The sequence below is a fragment of the Giraffa tippelskirchi genome, chromosome 8 (genome assembly GCF_054371585.1).
Source record: "Giraffa tippelskirchi isolate mGirTip1 chromosome 8, T2T-mGirTip1v1.2.pri, whole genome shotgun sequence".
Lineage (NCBI taxonomy): Eukaryota > Metazoa > Chordata > Mammalia > Artiodactyla > Giraffidae > Giraffa > Giraffa tippelskirchi.
This window is the reverse complement of record NC_137282.1, coordinates 5,049,486-5,074,240: the sequence shown is the minus strand read 5'-3', so window position 1 is coordinate 5,074,240 and position 24,755 is coordinate 5,049,486. Positions and strand designations below refer to the sequence as shown.

The 24,755-nt window shown below is 45.6% G+C and overlaps 1 protein-coding gene across 29 annotated transcripts in view; it reads right to left on the bottom strand.

Moving 5' to 3' along the window:
- The window catches only part of RARB (retinoic acid receptor beta), a 1,227,259-nt gene that overhangs the window by 229,398 nt on the left and 973,106 nt on the right, over positions 1 to 24,755 (bottom strand). For 2 of the 29 annotated variants that reach the window (XR_014062369.1, XM_081521091.1), the window contains exon 1: positions 17,681 to 18,487. The exons of 25 other annotated variants lie outside the window; for them this stretch is intronic. Coding sequence is in view for 2 of the 4 variants with exons in the window: in XM_081521091.1 (XP_081377217.1) it covers positions 17,681 to 17,837 (157 nt within the window). In the remaining 2 variants the exon portion in view is untranslated. Of the gene's footprint in view, positions 1 to 17,680; positions 18,493 to 24,755 lie in introns of those variants that run through there. 2 more of the 29 variants (XM_081521086.1, XM_081521092.1) reach the window with 2 other exon arrangements.

Genomic DNA, 24,755 nt, shown 5'->3' with positions numbered 1-24,755 from the left:
GGGGAGGGAGGTGGGAGGGGGGTTCAGGAAGGGGAACACATGTAAACCCATGGCTGATTCATGTCAATGTATGGCAAAAACCACTACAATATTGTAAAGTAATTAGCCCTCAACTAAAATAAACAAATTAATTAAAACAACAACAACAACAACAACAGAAGTCTTGATACGCTGCCGCTTCCTTCCATCATCCCTCTCAGAACAGTCGGCCCTCCTCACGCGGTCCTCCCCGGGCCAACAGGAGCGGAGCTCTGTGCCAGCCCGACCTCCTCACCCTCCCACCCAGCTGAGCTTCCTCCCAGCTCTGGGCATCACCCCAATCCGTGTGCACAGACCCCGGAACAGCTTCCCACAACGCCTCCTTGTCACGGCGATCTCGATCAGCCTGAGAGCCTTCCACGACTGCTTGAACCAAAAGTTCCAGCACTTTGGATGGGCCGCTGGGGGTGGGGGTGCAGATGGACGGGACCGTGATTATGAGCCGGCAACATCCAAGTGCTGACATGTATTTATTTAGCAACCGGCAAGACCAGACACTGTGCTAAATGCCGGATTAAAAAGAAGTTAGGAGACACTGTTCTTGGCCCACGCAGACGGACAACTAAAAATACCAGACAGCAAAGATGGTCCCCGAGGCTGCCATGACTGGGCATGTCACCAGCACACAAAGGCTTCAGCTGCCTTGCCTTTAAATGCTCAGTGCCTAAAAGTACACAGCAGGGGCCCCATAAAGGTTGGTTGAAAAATGAGTATAAGAATGAAACCTCCGTAGACATACTTGCCGAGATATCCTATGCACTATGGAATACATGATGGCCGTTTCAGCCACTTTCAGCTGCCAGCAGCGCACCTGGTTATGGAGGACCCCGGGGGGTTGGCAACACATTGCCTCCCTTGCTCCCTCGTGGCACAAGTGTGCAGAAGAGCAGAGATTATTATCATTATCAGATTTTTAACCTCCGTTATTCACAAAAGGGGGCTTCCCTGAGAGCTCAGTTGGTAAAGAATCCGCCTGCAGTGCAGGAGACCCCGGTTCGATCCCTGGGTCGGGAAGATCTGGAGATGGCAACCCACTCCAGTACTCCTGCCTGGAAAATCCCATGGACGGAGGAGTGTGATGGGCTACAGTCCATGGGGTCGCACAGAGTTGGACACGACTGAGCGACTTCACTTTCATTCACAGAAGGAAACTGAAGCTTCGGGAAGTTAAATGACTTGGCCGAGATCACGGAGCTGGGGACCAGCTTGGTCCAGAACTGGCTTCCGGAATCCATCTACATGATTATAACAGAGAAACAAGGCACTCATTTCTAGTCTAACTGTCCTACTAATTTTTTTTTTTTTAACGTTTTAAGACAAGATTAGCACACTCTTTCTGTAAAGGACTGAACAGTAAATATCTCAGGCTCTGTGGGACACATGGTCTCTGTCACGGCCACTCAGCTCTGCGGCTTGTAGGGGAGCAGCTGCAGGCAAGTGGGTAAATGAGTGGGTGGGGCATGTACCAATAAAACTTTATTTACAAACTAGGGTGCCGACCAGATTTGGCTCCTGCTTTAAGATAAATAAAACTATTCCTTCCTAGAGAAAATGCACATGTAAATAAAATATATAAAATCCATGCTTTTCTTTGCTTCTAGGGTAAAGACAGAATATGATAGCCATACGTCACTGAGATGCGGGAACTATTTTAAGGCTTCTAGCACTATAGTGTATACAGTATTTATATACACTATAAATGTGTAAGGTCTGCACATTCCCTTCAAAACTAACCTCATGTATACATTTTTATTAGTTAGGGAGGTCAATATGTCTATCGTAAATACATTTTAAAATTCCTTCTTACATATTCTGTCTATTGGGATTATTTATCATGCCCTGTTCTTTGGCCTAGAGCCAGGTGGAATATGGGAGTTTTAATACCTTTAATCCATTACACGGATTTTTTTAGAGCTCCGTGAGACAAAATAAAAAGCACTCTCATGGTCATATATGCAATAAACCTGATATGCCACTTAATATTTCATGTTCCATTTTATATTTCACCCGTGATGGTTTCCAGCTCTGAACGTACAAAATGACATCATTTCAGCCATCTCTTTGCTCCAGCTTTTTGCTGTTGTTGTTTAGAGAACTTCTGACAATCCATAAACAATAAATTTCACTGTGGACTTTGAGGCGTGATTACTATTTTTCCCCAACACTCTGAATAAGTCCTGAAATAAATGGTCACTGACATATGTCTCCCGGTGTATGGCACTGTGGATGTATTAGGCCACGTGACTCTGTATTGAAAGAGGTGTGCATTTCTTTCTAGTTAGTATGTAGGTGGTCTCCAAAGAGGGCCTGCCCAGGGACACACACCTCCAGGGAGCCACATCGCTGGGTGGGCCCTTCCCCTTTAATCTAGGCTGCCACTTTGATTTCTTTTTGATCAAAAGGATATGGCAAGAGTAACACTCTGACACAGGAGGCTAGATCTTGAGAGGCTTCCTTCTGCATTTCCTGGAACGCTCATTCTGGGAGAAGCCGCGTGAAGAGCTTAGGGACCACTACCCTGTCAGGAAGCCCAAGTCACAGGAGGCCGTGTGAAGAGAGAGACTCAGACAGCCTCCAGCTGCTCCAGAAGCCTCAGCGGAGGACCCGGACAGGGCATGGAGAAGCCCACCGCAAACATCCAGCCTCCTGGGGCCGTAAGAGAGGTCCAGCTCAGCACCACCGCCTGCAGCCTGCAGTGAAAGGTCCCGAGGGAGATAGAACCTCGGAAGGGAGTAACAAGCTGGGTTTTAAGGCACACCTAACTGAAATTCATTCTATAGTTATCATTAACTAAAGGTGACTTACATGGAGCCATGAAGGGCCTGTAGAAAGAGCCCACCTCACTCTTTCAGAACCTGGGAGACAGTAATCTGACTGCATGGTCACTTTCCAGCCAGTTACAACAGTGATGGAGTAATTCCATCCCAAATAAGGAATCAGGAGTTCCCTGGCAGTCCAGTGGTTAGGACTCCGAGGTCACTGCTGGGGCCCTGGCTTCATTCCTGGTTGGGGAGCTGAGACCCTACAAGTTACGTGGTGCAGCCAAAAAAAAGAATTTTTTTTTAAACTAAAAATAATTAACTAAGAAATTCTGGATAAAAAACAGCATGATAGTTACTCAGCTATGAATTCAAAGACTGTGATGATTAAGACAGAATAAGGCTCTTAAAAAGTAAAAAAAAAAAAAAAAAAGTCTACTGTAATGCAATGGGTCTATTCTCCTCCAATTGCTTGTAAAACTCATTCATACCCACCTGAGCCCACATGTGAATACCACCTGCCTGTCACCTGCACACACCCTCTTTTATTTTGAGATGCAGATGTCTGCTTATTGGGTCATTATGTTTTTATTTGTTCCTCCAGGGGACAGACTGAATTCTCCTCCCAGCGCTGGACACTGCAATTCAAAATAATAGCAGAAAACCCTGCAGGTGACAGGCCAGAATACTCACTTGATACCCACTAAAGGAGGGTTTAGATCACTTGCTCTTGGTTACCTTTCATGAAACATCTGTTTCATATGAGCCCGTTGAAAGTGCATACATCTGTAAATGATAAGCCCGTGTGTGCACATAATTTAATGAATTAGGACATAAAAAGGAATTGAACAGTAGGGGCACAGCAATTAGAGTAACTGCCCATTTTGTTAAAAATGTATTGTTTCCAGCTTTCACTTGAAAACCCTTTTATTATCCTGTGGGTTCTGAGACTTCCAACCTCACTCTGTCCCTCTCCCTGCAAAGAAAATGGGGGTTTACTTCGCAGAGTTGGCAGAGGGAAGGAACCCCCACCTCACACAAAGCTGAGAGGGGGACCATGCCCCGCTCTCTCCTGGCTCACAGATCCGGGCGCCCGAACCACTCTGTCTGGGGCGTCTCATCTGTAGAATGGAGCCACAACAGCGCCTTTTTCTTCAGGCTGTTGTGAGCATGAGGGGACAGAACTCATTTTACGCTCTTGGCATAATATGCAGGTAATACACACTTCATAAATATTAACTATGATGATGGTGGTTGTTTAATAAAAATCAGTCACAACCTGAAACCATTCACGGGGAAAAAAAAACCTTGGTTCAGAAATTTCTCTTGACGGGACAGACCTGAGGTTACCAAGGGCGAGGGGTGTGGCGAAGGGAAGGATTGGGAGCTTGGAATTAGCAGATTCGAACCATTGTATATATTAACAGAAGGGATAAAAAAGCAGGGTCCTGCTGCACAGTACAGGGAACCGCATCCAATATCCTGTGATATCGTAATGGAAGAGAATAGGAAACACAAACGCACGCACGCGCGCGTGCACACACACACACACACACACACACACACACACATAGGGCTTCCCAGGTGGCACAGTGGTAAAGAATCCGCCTGCCAATGCAGGTAGATTCAGGAGACCCAGGTTCGATCCCTGGGTCAGGAAGATCCCCTGGAGGAGGAAGTGGCAACCCACTCCAGTATTCTTGCCTGGAGAATCCCATGGACGGAGAAGCCTGGAGGGCTACAGTCCGTGGGGTCCCAAAGGGTTGGACGTGACCGAGCATGCACACACACACACACACACATACACACACACGTCACTTTGCTGTGCAGCAGCAATTAATTTGACTTTGTAAATCAACTATATTTCAATAAAAGAAAAGTTGTAAACAGCTTTTCTTAATGGTTGACTTGGTCTTACTTCTATTTAATTTCTTCAGCCCCTTTCTAGGGATGAACGGAAAAACGAAGGGAGGGAGGTGTGGCAAGGTGAGCGGGAAGGACGATCAGAAATTCTGTTCCATAGACAGCAGAGAGCATGCCAGAAGCCCACAGAAACACCCCACTCTCATATTTTCAGGCCAGTTTTCCAGCTGACGTGTTATAAGGACTTGCCATCATGGCCAACGTGGGCCTCCCAAGTTCTAGATTCCCCCTCAAGTTTGCTTCAGGTGTTTTGAGTGACCCTCACATATGCAAATAAATGAAAGCAGAGACCGCCTGAGGTGTTCTGAGTTTCCAGCTCATCTTCCCTGAGCTGTATTCAGATACCTCCCAAGGACATCCTGTGCGCCTGGCACTGGGTTGCTGGGCAGAGCAGACAGCCGCGGGCAGTAGGTGCTCTTGAGAGAGAAAGCCCGGCGTTTTCTAGAATGCACACTGAGGCTTCCACAGAGTACAGGCTACTAGTCCTCTCTGCCTCCCTGCGGTTTTCAACATGCTTAAGCAGAGTTACAACTGGCTGGAAAAGGCTGGAAGAGACGGTGTCCATTTGAAAACTGTGCAGGCGTGGAGCACGGGACTAGAACTCGTCCTCTCCCTCGACAAGACTGCTGCAGGGAACAGCATTCAAGCCCAGACCACAGGGATTCCGGGCAAGTCTTGGTTGAGCTCTGCAAAACGCGTGTTAGCAAAATAAGTGCTAAGTATGTGGCAAGCCCCAGGAGAAATAGTTCCACCCAGAAGGAAAACAAGTTAAACAATGACTGAAATCACAACCCTCCAGTATTCTGTTTACATTCTCCTGCAGTCTATTTACGGGCTACATAAAGAGATAATTGGAGCTCCTGAAAGGCAACAGAAGAGGTGAATAAAGGCTGAAGGAAAAGGGAAATAAAGAGAATGTACAAATATTGAAAAAATAATAATAGCTGAGTTTATAGGGCTGTGTTGTTCAATGCAGAAGCCACAAGCCACACGTGGCTACTGAAAGTTAATTTAACTAAAATTAAATACAATAAAAAAATTCAGTTCCTCAGACACATTGGCCACATTTCAGGTGCTCAACAGCCCCACGTGGCCAGCCATCACTGTGTCAGAAACAGAACTACAGATGGCTCCCATCCTCGCAAAAAAACCCTACTGGAGAGACCAGGTAACTAGGACCTTAAAGGGTGACGTGCCTGAACACCTATATCCACTGACTTAACCATGGTTAGGGTTAGGGTGCTGATCAGGTACCACATCAGCTGTGCCGATAGCCTGCTATTGTACTGGGAAGACAGAGGTAAAGGACACCATACCTGACCTCAAAGACTTCCCAGGTTGCTAAGGGGACACAATCCAGGTGGCTCAGTGGTAAAGCATCTGCCTGCCAGTGCAGGAGACCCAGGTTCAATCCTCAGGTCAGGAAGATCCCCTGGAGAAGGAAATGGCAACCCACTCCAGTATTCCTGCCTGGGAAATCCCATGGACAGAGAAGCCTGGTGGGTTACAGTCCATAGGGCTGAAAAAGAGTTGTGCACGACCTACGACTAATCAACAACAATGACAAAGTTTGCAAGGTAAGCGTTATAGATCCACTGTACAGATGAAACCAATTGAGGCAACGGCAGAAGCAGTGCAGGAAGAGTGCCCAGCTTCACTGCACCACGGGGTCCACACAGGAATGCACGCAGCATCAACCAAGAACGCTCTACATGACCCATAGATAGTCACTTCAGTTCACCCATCTGCCGCCTCAAAATCTGTGATTCAACAATTAGATTTCAAACAAAAGAAACAGGTAGAACATGGTATATAAAAATCCCCAATACAGAACAATGTATTGCACTTGAAACATACAGTCACTCCTTCATATCTGCGGGACCCTGGTTCCAGGATTCCTGTGGACACCAAAATCTGTGGACATTCAAGTCCCTTATATAAAATGGTGTAGATTTGCATACAACATCCACATCCTCTGTATACTTTAAATCATCTCTACTTATAACGCCTAATACGCTGTAAGCATGAAGCTCATAGTTACAAACACAATGTAAATACTGTGCAAATAGTTGCCAGCTGTGCAGCAAAATCAAGTCTTGGTTTTTGGAACTTTCTGGAATTTTTTTTCCTGAATATTTTCCATCTGAGATTGGCCAAATCGGTAAATGTGGAACCTGCAGATATGAAGAGTGAACTGTTTGAAACCACAGAAATAAGGGCATTATGTGAGGCTAACCGCCATCATGATGATTAATGTAAATGTCTTTAAATAGTCACAATTTTCATAGGTTTGTTGTTGCTGTTTAGTCGCTAAGTCGTTTCTGACTCTTTGTAACCCCATGGACTACAGCACGCCAGGCCTCCCTGTCCTTCGCCATCTCCCAGAGTTTGCTCAAACTCATGTCCATTGAGTAGAAGATGCCATCCAATCCTTTCATCCTCTGTAACCCCCTTCTCCTCCTGCCCTCAACTTTCCCAGGATCAGGAGCTTTTCCAAAGAGTCGGTTCTTTGCAGCAGGTGGCCAAAGTATTGGAACCTCAGCTTTCATAGGTTTGGGACCCTAAAAACAAGCAGATACTGAAAGTAGGTGGCAAATGCCAAAATATAAATTCTTCAGTACCTCCTAGAAGTTTTTCTTTTTTTTGTCAGTAATAGAAGATACAGTAGTGCTGTTTAAGAGGTACCACCAGTGGTGTCCATCTCCAGATGAGGGCTCTGAGCAAGCTAGAAGAACAAGAAAATCTTATCTCTCATCTCTCACCTCCTTTCAAATTCTCAGTCCTGACTCAGACTCCTGTGAGCCACAGAGGGACCAGGTCAGTGCAGACTCTGACAATAAACAGGACGGAAGACAAAAGGATGAAGGAGTAAAGAGCACCTTAGCTTCTTCCACAATTTAAAAGGCTGTGTCTTTTATGAGAGAAATGATGTAATCAGAGGAAATTCTGTGGTCCAGTCTTTCACCTCTCTCCCACCTTTCTCCAAAACCAAAGCACTCACTCCGTGGTCCACATTTGGTGTTATTAGGGCATAAACTTTCTGCAGGAATTCCTCACTCCGCTGTCACACTGCTATCAAACTCACTTTCTCTGAGCCTCAATTTTCTTTTCTGTGAAAAGGGGCAAATCATACCTGCCTCACATGACCATCTGTGATAATAACAGAGGGACCATGATTAGAGTACAGTCTCGTCCAGTGTTTAACCAGCCTAAAGAAGGAACTAAGAACCCCACTGCAGCTCCTCAAGTTGTTCTTTAAACCAGAAGACGGTCACTTCTCTTGGGTCCTAGGGCACGATGTGACGACCGTGGTGTGGACGGAGCACGCTGGCGTGCTCTCAGTCCCCCCAGTGCAGAGGTGGCCCCACGGGAGCCAGGGTGGCCGAGCTGCTCCCCTACCAGCAAGCAGGCACGGTGACCACGTGCCAGCTTTGCTCCAGCCTTTCTGAGGCCTAGGAGCTTCTAGGCCTGGCCTCTCGGATTACTGCCGCCTCGCAAAGAGGAGCAGGGGGTACACATGCTGACAGCCCAACTGAGCTCTCTGCCAACAGCCAGCATCCACGGCCAGCCCTCAGCGCCAGCAAGGACAAGCTTTCAGCCCATTTTAGCCCCGCATGGTGCAGCCTGGGCAGACATCACCTGGAGCAGAAGATCTGCCCAGCTGAGCCCAGCCCATCCACAAAATATTGAGACAATACCTCTTAGATCGCTAAGTTTGGGGGCACTTTGTCATATAGCAAGAAAGTCTCAAAAACAATCATAAATAAAAAGTGACACAATGGCCCACACGTGGAAACAACCTGAATGTCCATTGACATATGCATAGATAAAGAAGATGTAGTACATATATGCAATGGAATATTCTCAGCCATAAAAAAAGAGTGAAATGATGCCATTTGCAGCAACATGAATGGTCCCAGAAATTATCATACTGACTGAAGTAAGTCAGACAAAGACAAATATCATTTGATATTACTCATATGTGGAATCTATATTTTAAATGACATAAATGAACTTATTTACAAAACAGAAAACAGATTCACAGAGTTCAAACACAAGACTTACGGTTACCAAAGGGGAAATTGAGGGGGGTGGATAAACTCGATAAATGAGGAGGTTGGGATTAACACACACACACTATTACAGATGAAAGAGATAATCAACAAGGCCCTACTGTATAGCACAGGGAACTCTACTCAATATTGTGTAACAACCTATATGGGAAAAAGGGTCCAAAAAGGAATGGATACATGTGTATGTATAACTGATTCACTGTGTACCTGATTTTCTGTACACCTGAAACTAACACAACAGGGTAAATCAACTATACTCCAAGAAAATATTTTTAGAAAGAAGTGATTTTTTAAAAATATCTAATCAGACCCATCCCCCTAAAAACATTATTTAACAAACTCCAGAAACATCCTGTGAGTCTTCAAGAAGCAAGTTCAGAAGGTATGTCCTCATTCCGTCGTGGAGTTTAAAACTCTGCTTTGTAAACTGCACTTAGACGCACCTACGGTGGCTACACCGAGAAACCTCTTGCCCGCCTCCTGTGACAAAAACGTGTAACCCGTGTGATCCTCTCCTCAGGCATGAGCTCTGGTTCTTGATGGGCTTTAGTTCTGTCTGGAATCACAGCCACTTCCAAAGCCCCAAGGAGACCCTTGTGTTTGTGTCACCGCAGGGCAGTGTCACAGGGGTGTGTGTACACAAGTGTCACCCTTACGTGGAGAGTCCAGAGAGCAAGGGAGGCGTGGACTTCACCTTGGGGCTCCCTCCCTGGCCACCGGACACGTCAGGAGAGCCTGGCATACGGCAGACACCCAAGAGCCGTTTGTTGAACAGGCCTTTGCAAGACCTAACCCATCACTGAGTGACAGAGCCCTGGGGGAGGTGTGCGGTGACAGCTTCGAGGGCGACCACGCTCAGGGGTAAAGTCAACTGTCTGCACTCAGTCTCGGGCCTTGGAGAATAGATGCCACTTCATCAAGACCGCAGTGCTGTCCCACTGACATGGGAAGTGCTGTCCCCTAGGCAACGGGCCACAGGCAGAGGAACCATCTCATGCAGGAAAGAGACACCAGCTCGGCCAACACCGTGGCTGTTGGCGAGGGCACGCAGGTCACAGTGTCCCGCTGAAACCGGAGGAGGACGACACAGGGACCTCCGTGTGTCTTCAGGGCAGGACAGAAGCCTCCTTGACGTTATGTCTACTCTTGCTACAAATCCTGCGATGTCCCATTTCGTGGCTGTAGAACTCGATCTCGCGTCCTGGCGGGCTATTCCTCAGGCCAGACGCAGCGCGGGGACTGCCGGTGGAGAGATGCTCGCAGAGTTATGTCTGTGCCGGGCAGGTGGAGAGGCCGCCGTGAAATTCTCGGAGTGACGACTCCACAGCCCCAGGGCTGAGAGCCAGGAAGTCACTACGCCCACCTCTCCAGAGTGCTCCCCACGTACAGGTGGCAGCAGAACTTCTGGGAGGCTATTTACAACCTGTGCCGCCAGAAACCGGTGGCCCACGCAGCAAAAGACAACTTTTGCATCCTCCAACTTTCCCAGCACATCCAAACCCGTTCAGTGTCTCTGCTTCCTATTGTTTCCTCTGATAAGCAGGGCCCCAGTGAACAATTAGAGCTTTCAATAAATAATCTCTAGGCACATTCATTTGATTGACTGTTATTTGATACAGCAGTTAGTTTCAATGGGGCAGTTAATATTGATCACATAAAGTACTCCAGACAAACATGAAACAGTTCCAGAACTCCATGGATTATTACCCTTTATCTGCCAGTCATCTGGGTTACTTGTAATGGTCACGGAATTTAAAATCAATAATAACAATTAGTGTTCTGTACACCAAAACGGATGGATCATGGGAAATGGGTTTTCCTAGAAGATCAAAGGTAAAATGTGCCTGTCACTTGGAAGGCGGCTCTCTGGATTTCCAGTCCACACTTGGCAAGGGACATCCAGGCAAGTCTTCAGCACAGGCAGCAAGCAAGAGAGCACTGGATTTAGGAGATGTGATCATAAAAACACAGGTGAGGCCCCTGACAGTCTTAACCCAAAAAGATGAAGCGTGAAAGATAAAAGTGATCAAAATGAGTGCTAACAAACGTAGTAAAATTAATGGGACTGGCAATATACTTCCTCAGAGAGATGCTTCTAGCTACCTTTTCCCGCTTCCGATTCGTAGGCATTAATCGTGATTTTTTTTAAATAAAATGGCAACAACGGTATTTTAGCTCCATGGCCCCACTACTGTAATGTCTGGATAATTAAAATGCAAAGCAACAGAGAAATGTTTCATCATTAAACTGTAACCAGCACACTATGTGAAATCATCCATCCCAAAGACTTGTTTTTCATCAATTATTTGTTATTTATCTGATGTAAATATAAGAAGGACTAATTAAAATGTATGCCTTTTTATACAGCTTCTTGTCATTAAAGCCAATGAAAGCATTCTGAGGACCATAATGAAATAATTATGTTTGCCTTTAAGAATTCTCTTCAATAACACATGGCAGTACTGAGCTAAATTAAAACATCAGGAACTAAATTTCGCTTGCCTCCATTTCCATTTTAGTTAATTATACCCCCAAGCTTTCCAATAGGCCAGACCCTAAAAAATCTTTTGAAGCTGAAACAGCCTTCAGATCATCAGCCTTTCTGTAATCACGAACTTAAATGACAAAACAAAGGTACTGTAGCCCCAAAAGCTTTAACATTTTTGAGACAAGGGATTTATTACCGAGGTCTTCATTCGCCCTGAAAATTAGAGAAGTATTAGGATAAATGTGATTCAAATCTTCATTTTCCAGTTAGCTAATGTACTCGTCTTATCTGGTCTTATCTGCATCATTTCTACCACAGTATTCCAAATTTAGCTATTTTTTATTTGATAACATTTAATCTGTGACCAATATTAATTGATCAAGATCAACAACCACAACAAAAACATTTCACTATATCTGAGTCATATTAGGAGAATAACTCCTTATTCAATACTAAAACCTAAAAAAAATAAAAGCGTAATATTTAACAGTAGACTATGATAGCATGAACTTGAAAAAATGAAACAGGATCCTTTCAATAGAATTTGCCCTTTTCCGAACTTCAAATTGCAGATACTAGCAAAGACAAAAAACAGTAAAAAAATTTTTTTTAAAAAATCAAGTTTAGGAGAAAAAGATGAAGAGGAAAGGAAAAACTGCCAGGTGGTTTCAGGGCTTTAACCTGCTGTCAGATGATGCTGATGGGGGGTGGGAACTTGGGAGTTTAGAAAGTAAACAGGAGTCCCAAGGATTAACTCTGACAAGGTGAATTCCCGCCCATTTGGTTCTACGTGGGGAGTTGGCAGGATTCACGGGGCGGTAATATTGGGTGCCTGCGGGATAGACCGTCTTAGGAGACATCAGAGGGGAACTGTTGACAGCTGGGAAACAAATATCCAGTACGTGACAATCTAAAATTGCGATTATAATCGCAGAGTCTGCTCTTAAAACCCCCTCCCCTGCAAGCTATTCTTTGTTCTGTTCAGAGAAACCTCCTTTGGGGAAGGAGGGACACTGTCACCCAGGATCAGCCCTGTTCAATTAGCTCCCCGCCCCCCCAAGCTGGCCCTGGTTCACTCCATCAGCCGGGGAGCCTGTGCCCCGACAGAGGAAACGCTCCTCCGGGCGGGGTCACCTCCTGACGTCAGTTCCTGTTATCCCGCCTTATCGTGCTGGGGACCAGGAGTCTTATCTGAGAGCCCCCCTCCTGGCTCCCCACCCTGCCAGGCCAGAGAAAAAGCAAGTCAGCGGTTCCATTGCCTGTTTGAATTCCCACCTAAGCAGCTCTGGGAGCTCCAGACAAATAACAGATTACCCTACCTGCAAACGCACCCTCTACTGCTGCCTGCGTGGAGAGAACTTCTTGCAACTTTATTTTTTATTCATTAGAAGGGGTTGGGATGGGGCGGGAATCATGCTTCTTAATGATGAAGGAAGGAGGCAGGAAGGGAAAGAGAAGCGGTGCAGGGCAACATATTGAGTGATGAGGCTGTTATTAGATCTTACAGATGGGCAGGCTATCTCATCTCCTATTTAACAAGAGGTGCTTAGGCCAAGCCACTTACAGACAGGATGCTGATAAATCTGAAACCGGAGTTAACTCTCCTCTCTCCATTGCCTCCAACGTCAACTTTTTAAGAAGAAGCTGGCTAAGAACTGTTACAGATTTGTACACAGGGATTTAGCGTGTAATTCTACTCCTCCGGCACTCCCAATACACACATGCACGCACACACACACTTGAGGTATCAGAACCACAGTCATAGTACTTAAATCCATATCGTAAGGGATGCCTTCTATTTAGAGATCTACGCTTTGCCACAGAAGGAACTCATGTTCAGAACGACCCAGAAGCACAGGCGATCTGCCGTTATAATGGAGAAATTAAGCTGTGAGTGAAAGCTGCAGTTACACTGACCATAGGATCCAAACAAAGGCTTTCTGTGCCGCTCCTGGGTTCAAGGGGCAGTGCTGGGAGATGTCGTAATGGGGAATATCGGGCATAGTTCTGTGACTTCTGTGGGAATTGTGGCAAGCATATTTGAAAGTGGGTTATCCTAGAAAAGCTGAGATGTATGATTGCCATAACTACCCCATAATTTGAAAGGCAAGATTCCACATTAATATCTTTTAGAAAGATTTTCAGCCAAGATTTTTCTGATTAACTTTCATCACAAAAACTCCCATTCCTGAAATAATCTATTTAATTGATAGTTAACTGAATTTATATGAGAACATTTAAAGTATAAAAATGTCATTTAAGGATAAATTTATTGGCACTTACACGTAACTCAAACCCTATGGAAGATTCTTTTTAAGATGCCCTAAAATGAACACTGCATTTACTATTTCGTAAAGCCTATTAGACTCGAAGAGTTTTCTGTTTTGCAATGTGGTTTTACATCTTCATCTTCCTCTCAGTAATTTCTTAGTTAAAAAATCCCCAGCCTTTAAAAAACTGTTTTCATTTGAAAGATTATAAACTCCTTGAGAGCAGAATTTATAATCTTCATCATCTACCATGTATTCCTCTTCTGAGATTATCTATTGATTACATTCCACAAGAATGTACAAAGGAGAAAACAGTAAGGTTTTCTTTCCTACTTAGCCATCTCAGGGGCTTAACATGTTGAAGGGAAATTGTAAGAACCTGATATCCAAAAGAACTTTCTTTTCTGCTTTAAAGCAAAGTTCATGATGATACTGACTATACATGGTCAGAGCCAGGCCTCAAAAATGAGGAGAAAAACTTCTGATTCAGGTCACCTAACATGTCAGAAATTGCCATTCTGGTCATTTACCTACTAAGAAAAAAAAAAAGGAAGGCCCGTGTGGGTGTGAGGGCTTTGCATTTGGGCTGCAAAATCCAATGCTGCCTGGAGTTCTCCCATCCATTCCTCAGCCCAGGTTTAAGGGACGCACACGTCTACTTCTGACGTTTCCACCTACTTTTTAGAATCCCCCCTTTTCTGGTAATAACATTTACTTACTCATTTTTTTCCCCAAGTTGCACATCAGTGCCTCCCTACCAGAAGTGCCGACTTATCTGGATACTGACAAAATTTTAGTATTGCTTTCTTCCTACGGGGAAGGAAAAGTTAGTGAATCTTCCACTTGTTTTCAGACGGACCTATCCTGCACTCCCTGAGATTTAAGCAGAATTCCCTTTTCTTCTCTTCTTTCTGATGGTGTTGGTAACCACTGTCATGTGGCCGAGAAGCAGAAAATTATGTCCTACTTTAGAAAAACAATTAAGCCTTTTCACCGAAATATTTATTCAAAACCCCATTCAATTCATACGGTGGCTGTCAGCCTTTATTTAGTCTTTCTTTCAGAGGGTATCTTTGATTTTGCCACTTTGACCCCAATTTATATCTCACTAGGAGAGGATTTAGATACTGTTTGATACTTAAAATTCAGGTCCCAGCACTTTGCGAAAGGTACTTCTTTCCTTCCTTAGTTGTACATTGATAGTTTGTTTTTAAAAACAGATTATTTCTCCTTGTTGAAAAAAAAAATTTTTTTTTCCTTTGTTTTTTGATATGTTGAGTAGGGAGAAGATAGGGAAAGGGGCCAAGAAGTTGTCACACTCATGATTTCACCGAAAGCAACTACTATATTTAGACCACAAATATTAGGATTTATCCTATGCCCACTGAGCAATTAATGCTGAAAACATCTGGAGCAGCCTAAACCCAAGATAATCCAGGAGGCATCTGAATAGAAACTTAGTGACTCCCAACACCTCCAGGGGCAGTCTTAAATCGTATTATTCATACCACATGCCCTCAGTAACTCGCTACTCCTGACTTTGAATTTTTAGAAGCAATTCACAGGCCCTACTCCAACCGACAGCTGGTTGGCATATCACTTTTCTGTCTTTAAAATTAAAAAGGAAAATAAAAAGAATATTCCAACACCTTTTAAGGAATGCTTCTGGTATGGTTTACATTCAAAAGGTTTACTCCAATTACTACACACACAAAGACACACACTCACATCATAAAAAAATAAATAAAGTAGGGATCTCAAAGTAGAAAATAGTTTGGGTTAGAATTTAGTACTATTTTTTCCCCTTCTTGCCCAGTGTTTCCTCTCTGTTAAGAGCACAAACAGATCTGCTTCTTGTCAAAACAGTCATTAAGTGAAATGGAAAAGGTTGTGGGTTATTTTTTTGTTTGTTTGTACTTACACAAACGGAGCCCTAATATGCTTTTACTTCAAAAGCCCTAACTGGCTGTGCCACCCTGAGCCAAACACCGCGTGGCAGAGCTTTGTTAGAACTTCTATTTATGCTTAAAAAATGCAATCACTTGAACAACTAAACTGACCCATCAAAAGCCCTCCAACTCTGCAGGGGCATAAGTGATATTTACATTCTATTCATATAACCCGGAGTGGGGGGTGTGGGGTTGAAACCCTTGTGAAACTGACCACAGCAAGCACTAATTGCCCTGCTTACAAAAATAAAGACACTGAAATTTTTGAAATCCCTTTGTCAGATGCCTTTATTTACTTTTTTGAAGGCAAGTTTCTTTGATTAGCTGTACTCTGCTGTTATCAACACTTCTCGCTTATCGGCCAGCCCCAGGTGAGGGACACATTCACCACTGGCTCTCCCCAGATAAGGCAAATCCCTTGTTTAACTTGTTCAAGAACAAACAAAGCTTTTCCCCCACTCCTGCAACTTAATAGGCACTTTTGGAGGGTTAATTACAAAAGGAAGAATGTCTACTTGTAAAACCTCTATTAGGTCTAATAGCTTGACGCCAGGATCCCAGCATCCTTTTTTCCTTCCTTCAAAAACGTTTCATTAAAACTTTCTCTCACAAGAAGAAGTTTGAGACAACTCTAGTTCCCTGAGATCCCAAATGAAACTGTTCACCCTGTTTTCATTGCTGCAGAGGCGTCCAAAAGATCCCTCAGTGGGTTGAAAAAGTATTTTGTAACAGTTTCTGTGAGCTCTTCAGAAAGAAAACAGGCTGCAGGGAAGTAAAGGCATTTCAAGAGCAGCTAACGCGAGGGCACCTTCTGAAAAAGATATATATATATATATATGTATTTTTTTTTTACCCTGGTTATGGCTCTACGAAATATTAAGTCAGAGAGCTAGACTGTTGGCATCAAATGGTTATTGATTTTTCAGCTACGAACCTGTTGATTTCCTGGCCCTGGAAGCAAGTCTTTATTCTTAAGAAAAAGTTTCAGAAGAGGGCGGTTTAAATCTTGTTCATTGTCCTCTCTTTCTCTCCTTTTTCTTCCCTTTCTTTAGATAAGCCATCATGTTATTAGGAAAACTCAATTTCTTCCAGTTAAACTTTGACCTCTTTGAAAACAAAGATTTAAAATGTCATTTTCAGGCTAATGCTCCAATGAATTGTCAAATAAAGTACTAAAAACATTTTGATAGATAGCTGAGCCATTTATCTAAATCACTGTCAGGGCAGCAATGCATCCCGCAGGCTCCCACTACAGACAGCCGAAGGTGGGGTTTTCTGGGACTGCTGGTCATTTCTCAAGCCTGCAGCCAGGCTACTGTTGACCAGTGCGGGCCTCGGCACCCCGTCAGCATCAGATAACCAAATAGTCAATATTTTTTTAAAAAACTGGGCTACCCCACTTATGTTTCCTTTCCTTTAACCAACGTCCAGTCCAGGTTCCCGGCTGAATTGCAAGATATGGAAATAATGGATGGCTCAGCCCAAGGGGTGTTCATTGCCAGCAGTTTTCTAGCAAAACAGCAACTTCTTAGAGCAACAAAGTGACTCGGAAAGGTGGCAGCAGGGTCAGTGCTAAGAAATATTGCCTTTCCTCCGCAAGGAAAACATTGGAGGCAGCAGCTTTAACTGGTGGTTTATGAACTTCAGGAGCAGCAGCCACCTCAATTAGGCCAAATTCCTCGGGAGGAAGATGTCATATTTTAATTACTTTGGATTGTTGCAACACACGAGGGGGGCGATATATATATATACAGCCAGCAGTTAATCCAAAGAACAGCAAAGTTAAATTCCCTTCTGTATACATCTTAGTAAAAACTGTACAAATGTGTCAAACTGCCTCACTTGAAGAATGTTTCAAAGTCCTGTGGTCACCCTCTACTTGTCCCCTCTCTGCGCGCACATTTTTTTTCTTTTTTAACTATTTTCAAGGCACGGTAGGGTTGGTAAGGAGAGGAGCAGGAGTCTGGAGGGGTTGTTTGGGAAGAAAACATCTAACAGGAAATTTTCAGCAGACGGAATCAATATGCACACCAGCATAGCACACCCTTTCAGCATTAAATCATTAAATCCTTTGTCTGGCTAGCAGTGCAGTTTGTTTCCAGTGTCTTTATTGCATGCAAGAGACACAATTCATTTTTTTTTTTTTTCTGGGTAGAAGAAGGGAAAAAAATAAACCTACATTGAGCAGTGTGCCGATGCTGCCATTCGGTTTGGGTCAATCCACTGAAGCATGCTTTGAGAGCCTTCTCCTGGAGCATGCAGGAAGACGGGCTCGCAGTGTAGAAATCCAGGATTCGCCCAGGACTCACTGACAGGACATCCATACAGTCAAACATGATCTCCCCTGCACGGAATGTCTGCAAAAGTGCTTATCCTCTAGGTGTGGAGGCAAATGGCATAGAAAAGTCCACCCAACTCCATCAAACTCTGCCCCCTTTTTGGCACGTAGGCTGTTGGTCTTTTTCCCAGCCTCGAATCATGAATTATGACAGACAAGCCAGCTAAAAGCCTGTAATTGATCCAAATGATCATTTACCATTTTCCAGGCTTGCTCGGCCAATCCAGCCGGGGCGGGGGGTTCCCAGAAAGATCCCAAGTTCTCCTTCCAAGCCGACGCCTGCAAAAAGCCTTCGGAATGCGGTGCGGCTCCTACCCGGACGGTGCCCAGACCAGCCCTGCCCGGCTCGCGCGCGTCCTCGGCATCCGCGTCCTCGGGCGGCTCGCGCGGGGACTCTGGTCCCCCCTTTGGCAAAGAATAGACCCTCCTGCCTCTGAACAGCTCACTTCCTACTACTTCTGTCACACAGAATGAAAGATTGAATTGCCTAATATATGCGAGTGAACTTTCGGTGAACCCTTCCCGGGCTGCTAACCTTCAAATGACCCAGCGAGTCTGACATCACCAGCTCCCAGGATTCTCACAGAGCCGAGCGCTCCCAGCAGCCCCGCCGCGCGGGCGGCCCGCGGCCGGGCGCGCGCTCCTCCCGCCCCGCGCCTCCGCTCCGAGCGCGCGGGGCCGGGGCCGTGGGGAGGAGCGCGCGGGGCCCGGGCAGCCACCGGGAGCGCGCGGGGTCGGAGCCCCGGGGAGGAGCGCGCGGGGCCCCGGGCCCCCGCGGAAGGAGCGCGCGCGGAGCGGGAGACGTCGGGAGCACACGGTGCCGCGAGCAGCCGCCAGAACCGGGACGCAGCTCCGGGCCCGCCGCCCGCGGGCGCCCGCCCTTTGCGCCCCGGTTGTCGGGGCCTCGGCTTGGCTTCGCGCCCCGCCTCGCCCGCCCCCGGCCCAGCCTTGACATTCCTCCGTGCGTCTGTCTGTCTGGTAAATGCCTCGTAACGTGCGTGTTTTTCCACTCCTGCAAAAGCACCGCAAGCCCTAAACTGGAGCACGGAGAGGAGCCGCCCCTCGGGGAAGCAGGGGTCCAGAAACTTTCCATTTGATAGTCTTTTTCTCTCTGTCCCTCGCGGGCCGAAGGGGACTGCATTGGCTCGGCAGTAAAATTCCGGCTTTCTGGATTCATTTGTTTCTTAAAAATTATCCTGAGTCTACACGCAGCATATGAAGGAGTCGAGAATGAGTTCCTCCCGCCCCAAACACGTGCAATCATGCAGATATGCAGGGTTTCATAAAACACAGTGATCAAGACTGTGCATGCGGGAGTCACTGAACAAGGTTCCAACCCAGCTCAACCTCTGAGCAGCTGTGTGACCTGGGACAAAGATCTAATTTCCCGGGGCCTCAGCTTGCTCATCTGTCAAATGGGAACATAGGACTGCCTACCCCAGTGGGCTGCTGTGAGGACAAAGAGAAACAGCGCTTGCATGGCCCACAGCACACATTCCAGGACAATCAGCTGTGACTCTTCTCAGGGAAGCTGAGGGCCCACTGCTCAGAATCAGTACTAGAACCCAGCTCCCTGGAACCCCAGGCCTGAATGAAAATTACTTTACTGTTCTGGAATAGCGCGTGGGCCACCCCTCTCACCACAGCCGCCGCTCCTGTATCCCTTCCCCGACTCCCACCACCGCATAACTAAATGCAGATTTTTAGAACTGACTGTGTCCAAGTTTTCTATTTCCAAGGGCCACTTTTTACCCCTCCTAGTCCCTCCAAACTTTGCTATTTATTAGAAGATAGTAATTTTAAGAAAAAGGATTGTTTTTTGACATCTCCCACACTGACGGGAGGAAGGAAAAGCTTTTCAGCCGTCACTGAGAAGGACAGACACGGTGTTTACAAATACCAGGCCGAGAGCTGTTAAAGGGAGAGCCAGTCCACCCTGCAGCCATTTTGCACAACTTGCTGAAAGGATGCAAGGGTATATCAAAGAAAGGCAGCTCCGGGAGGGATGGAAGCACCCTTCGTCCTCCAGTGCCGCTCCACTCCGGACTGCGGATTCTCTCACAAAGCAGGGAGGGCTAGTGGGCGGGCAGGGGGCCGGCTTCCTCGCCCCTCCCAGGGAAGGGCGGCTGCTGTCTCCTTTCTGTGCACCGGCTGGAATGCGCATTGGCATCCAGGCCTTTAAAAAGCCTGCCGGTACCCACCCTGTGCTGCTTGGCTAGCACAGTTGTTAAGTGGCACTCATGGCGTAACATGAAAACTATGCATTGCACACACTTACCAAGTCAAAGACCCTTTTAGGAAGGTACATTTGAACAGTGTTCAGCCCAGCAAGCTCAGTTCTTGCAACTGAAAAGTCTCTGATGATAAAAGAGGTACGATTTTGCTGAAACTCCATGTTTGTTATTCTCTCTCTCTTTTTTATATGGTCATTTGTAACAGAGCTTTATTATAAGAAATCCTTTAACTACAAAGAAAACACACATTTTAAGCAAGGAGCACAGAGGAATTTACAAGACATTTGGTAACACTCCTGTCATGAAGATAGTTGTAAAGATACACCAAGCACCGAGTCCTGTGCCAGGTGCTACGTGGTCCATGATTTAGCGACTAAACCAACACCACCATGAAACTTATAGCTCCAAATGCTGATCTATGGTCCTTAGAATTCCTTGGAAACTGGACTTATTTTGTACAAGATGGGTGAAAAGTTCTTTGGGGGGGGGGCGCAGCTATATTTAAGGTATAGCTGAAAGAGCTAAATTAGAAGAAATACAGCACTGTGTCCAGGTTTGTGCACAGGGTACCTATGGCACTTAGCACTTACTCAGCATCTTTCCGAAGGGTAGGGTGCACTGGTCTCAAGGTAGTGAACTTGGGGACAGGGTCCCCCAAATTCTGTTTACTCTCATTCCTTAAGCTACAGTTTCAGCCTCATCCAGGAAGGGAGACAACTGTTCCCACATTTCTTTCCTCAATACTCTGTCACAGAACAAAAACAGTAACAGAGATGTGTGTGTGTGTGTGTGTTAGGGATTTGGAGATTGGTATTTTCTTTGTATAAGAAAATTTTACGTTTCTATTCACCTAGGAACCCAGTGTTCTTAACTGTAGAGAAATAAACTTGAGGCTTGAAATGAATGAGCAGTGCTTAAATCCTTGTGCATAGGATATTATGGGGTTTTTTTTATAGTGCAACAGTATTCATTAATCTATCATTTATCATCCTGAATTGACTAGGTGGATAGCAACTATTAGAGTTATTATTTAATCCAAGTATAATTGAAAAAGTAGCCCCTAAATTGAGCCATGCATTTCTTTGTCAGTAAATATGATTCTTATACTTGTTGAAAATCTGACTTTTCCTTCACATTCTTCATCTTAAGTAAAATTAAGGAAAGACACTCAAATAGCCACAGTTCTTTAAATATATATCTGTGCACCATAAAGATTAATGAACAGGTAGAAGGTGAAAAATGGCCTAGTTAATTTGTGGATAATGAAATTTAACTTACTGACACTTATTTTAAACATTAACCAAACAGTTACTTGGGAAGAACCCTTTCCCAAATATGCTCTTAGTGAGGCATAAAATAACATTGGGATATGTGTCACGGCCTCTGTGTTCTTTGTGTTTGATCAATGATGAAAGGAATGCTAATAAAAGTATTCCCAACCACAAACAAACACAAAAGCAAAAGTTTGAGCCCTAAATTCATTTTGTTTTGGAATAACTGTATATTTGTCAGTGTGACACAGCACATTTGAAACCCATAATCATAAAACAAAAATTTATAGCCAGGGTTCAGGGTCTACATCTGTTTCTCTGGTTTCTGTACAGCGATTACCCACTGGACAATCCAGAAAGCAACACCATGAATCACGCTGGGCAAATATGTTCGAACTGGAGAGTCTGGTGAAGAAGGAGCAGGCGTCTCTGCGCACCAGCTCTGCACCCGCCGCGATCAAAACCGGCCTCGCGCCTCTGATGTCTAAATAAAAGGGCTCCCACGGGCGCGCGCCCCCGCCCCCGCCACGAGTCACGCAGAGTGCAGGCGGGCGTGGGGCGGAGCGATGGGCCCGGATCCATTATTAGAAAGACACACCTGCCTCCTCCCTGCGTTTTTCTACTGATTTTTACTTTACTTTTTTTTTTAACTGTTCCTCTCATGTAAACCCCTTTTGCCATAATTCTGCCCCCAAATAAATGACCAGCACCGAGTGGAGTGGGGGTTTCAGCAGGGCGGCCGGGGCAGGGGTGTGTGTGGCGGGCACAGAGCAAGTGCTGAGCCGGCTCTTGGGGCTCCTGCACCCGCAGGCTTAGCGGCTTTCCGAGCTGGGCGCTGGGGAAGCCCTAACATTGATCAGCACAGGAACCCGCCCCGGCCTGTCCCTCTGAACACCGGCTCAGGGGCCGGGACTGGCGGTGTCCACGGATCTGAGGCCGGCACACTGCAAGGTACATGCAACCCCAAGACGAAGCCCCATCCCCGCAGACACTGGGTCTGCTCAGGGCCCGGGAAACAAGTATGCTTGCTCAGAAATGCCCCTCCGCCTCCAGGGATGGCCGCTGCGTCCGCCCTGCATGTGGCGCCTCTCTCGGCAGTTTCCGCTTTGTCCAGTTTCCCAGCCATCACGTACAGACACTGTCCCCAGGACAGGGGCGCCCCTTCCCTTCCCACCCCCCGAGTGGCCCGATCGGCGCTTCCTGCGTTTGCTGTGGGTGCTGGTGCCCTCCAGTTCCTGCGAGTCCTGCCAGGAGACTAAACTCCGGCCAGGTGAGCCTGCACGGCCCGCAATGGGCTCAGCCAGTCCTCGGCTCCGGCCACCCCTGCTGGCACTGGCTCATGTCCCGGGGAGCCTACCTGGGGCTATTTCCTCTTGTTTGTTGCTTCCCCCTTTTTATTTGGACTTTTAAAAAAGAAATGCGTTTTCATAAACACTCAGAGTCTAGTCCAGGAGATAAAAAGTGACAATAATATGTACACCATCCATGTGTTCATCAAATGCCAAGGGCTGGCCACCTGTCTCTATACCTTTGGGGGGATTGTTTGTTGCTTTTCTATAACTGTAATCAAACAATATATAATGTTCTGTGACATTGTTCTGTTTAGTAATAAGCAGTATACATAGAACTAGCTCATTAAAAACAACAAATAGCTCAATTAAAAAAAAAGCCTATTGAAAGAATGTGAAGAAGACCTTAATGGACAGTATTTTTTTTTCCAAAGAAGACATACAGGTGGGAAACAGGCACATGTAAATGTGCTTAACATCACTAATTATTAGAGAAACGCAAGTCAAAATCACAATATCACCCGTTCACCTGTCAGAATGGCTATCATCAAAAAGACTGCAGATGACAAATGTTGGTGATGATGTGGAGAAAAGGGACCCCTCCTACACTGTTGGTGGGAAAACAGTACGGAGGTTCCTCAAAAAAATAAAACCAGAAATATCTTATGATCCAGCAATTTCACTCCTGGGTATATATACAGAAAAAAATGAAAATGCTAATTTGAAAAGGTACATGTGCCCCAATTTTCATAGCAGCATTATTTACGATTGCCAAGACATGGAAGCAACCCAAGTAACAGACTAATGGGTCAAGAGGATGTGGTACCCAATGAGATATCATCTCACCGGTCAGAATGGCCATTATCAAAAAGTCTACAAACAATAAGTGCTGGAGAGGGTGTGGAGAAAAGGGAACCCTCTTATGCTGTTGGTGGGAATGCAAACTGGTACAGCCACAATGGAAAGCAGTATGGAGATTCCTTATAAAACTGGGAATAGAACTACCATACGACCCAGCAATCCTACTGCTGGGCAAACACTCCGAGGAAACCAGAACCGAAAGAGAAACACATGTATCCCAGTGTTGATTGCAGCACTGTTTACAGGAGCTAGGACATGGAAGCAACCTAGATGTCCATTGGCAGATGAATGGATAAGGAAGTTGTGGTACATATACGCAATGGAACACTGAAAGTAAAAGTCAAAGTCGAAGTTGCTCAGTCGTGTCCGACTCTTTGTGACCCCATGGACTATACAGTCCATGGAACTCTTCAGGCCAGAATACTGGAGTGGGTAGCCTTTCCCTTTTCCAGGGGATCTTTGTCCCAACCCAGGGATCCAACCCAGGTCTCCCACATTGCAGGCAGATTCTTTACCAGTTGAGCCACAAGAGAAGCCCAAGAATACTGGAATGGGCAGCCTATCCTTTCTCCAGGGGATCTTCCTGACCCAGGAATTGAACTGGGGTCTCCTGCATTGCAGGCAGATTCTTACCAACTGAGCTTTACTCAGCTATTAAAAAGAAACACATTTGAGTCAGTTCTAATGAGGTGGATGAACCTGGAGCCTATTATGCAGAGTGAAGTAAGTCAGAAAGAGAAAGTATATTAACACATATATATGGAATTTAGAAAGAGGGTACTGATGATCCTACATGAACGGCAGCAAAGGAGACACAGATGTAAAGAACAGACTTTTGGATTCAGTGGGAGAAGATGAGGGTAGGATAATTTGAGAGAATAGCATTGAAACATGTACATTACCATATGTAAAACACATGGCCAGTGCAAGGTCGATGTATGAAGCAGGGCACCCAAAGCCGGTGCTCTGGGACAACCCAGAGGGATGGGGTGGGGAGGGAAGTGGGAGGGGAGTTCATGATGGGGGGACACATGTATACCTGTGACCGATTCATGTTGATGTATGGCAAAAACCATCACAATATTGAAATTATCCTCCAATTAAAACAATTAATTAAAAAAAAAGATGTGGTACATATATATACAATGGAATATTACTCAACCATAAAAAAGAATTTAATTCTGCCATTCGCAACAACTTGGGTGGACCTAGAGAGTATCATGCTTAGTGAAATAAGTCAAACAGAGAAAGATCAATACTT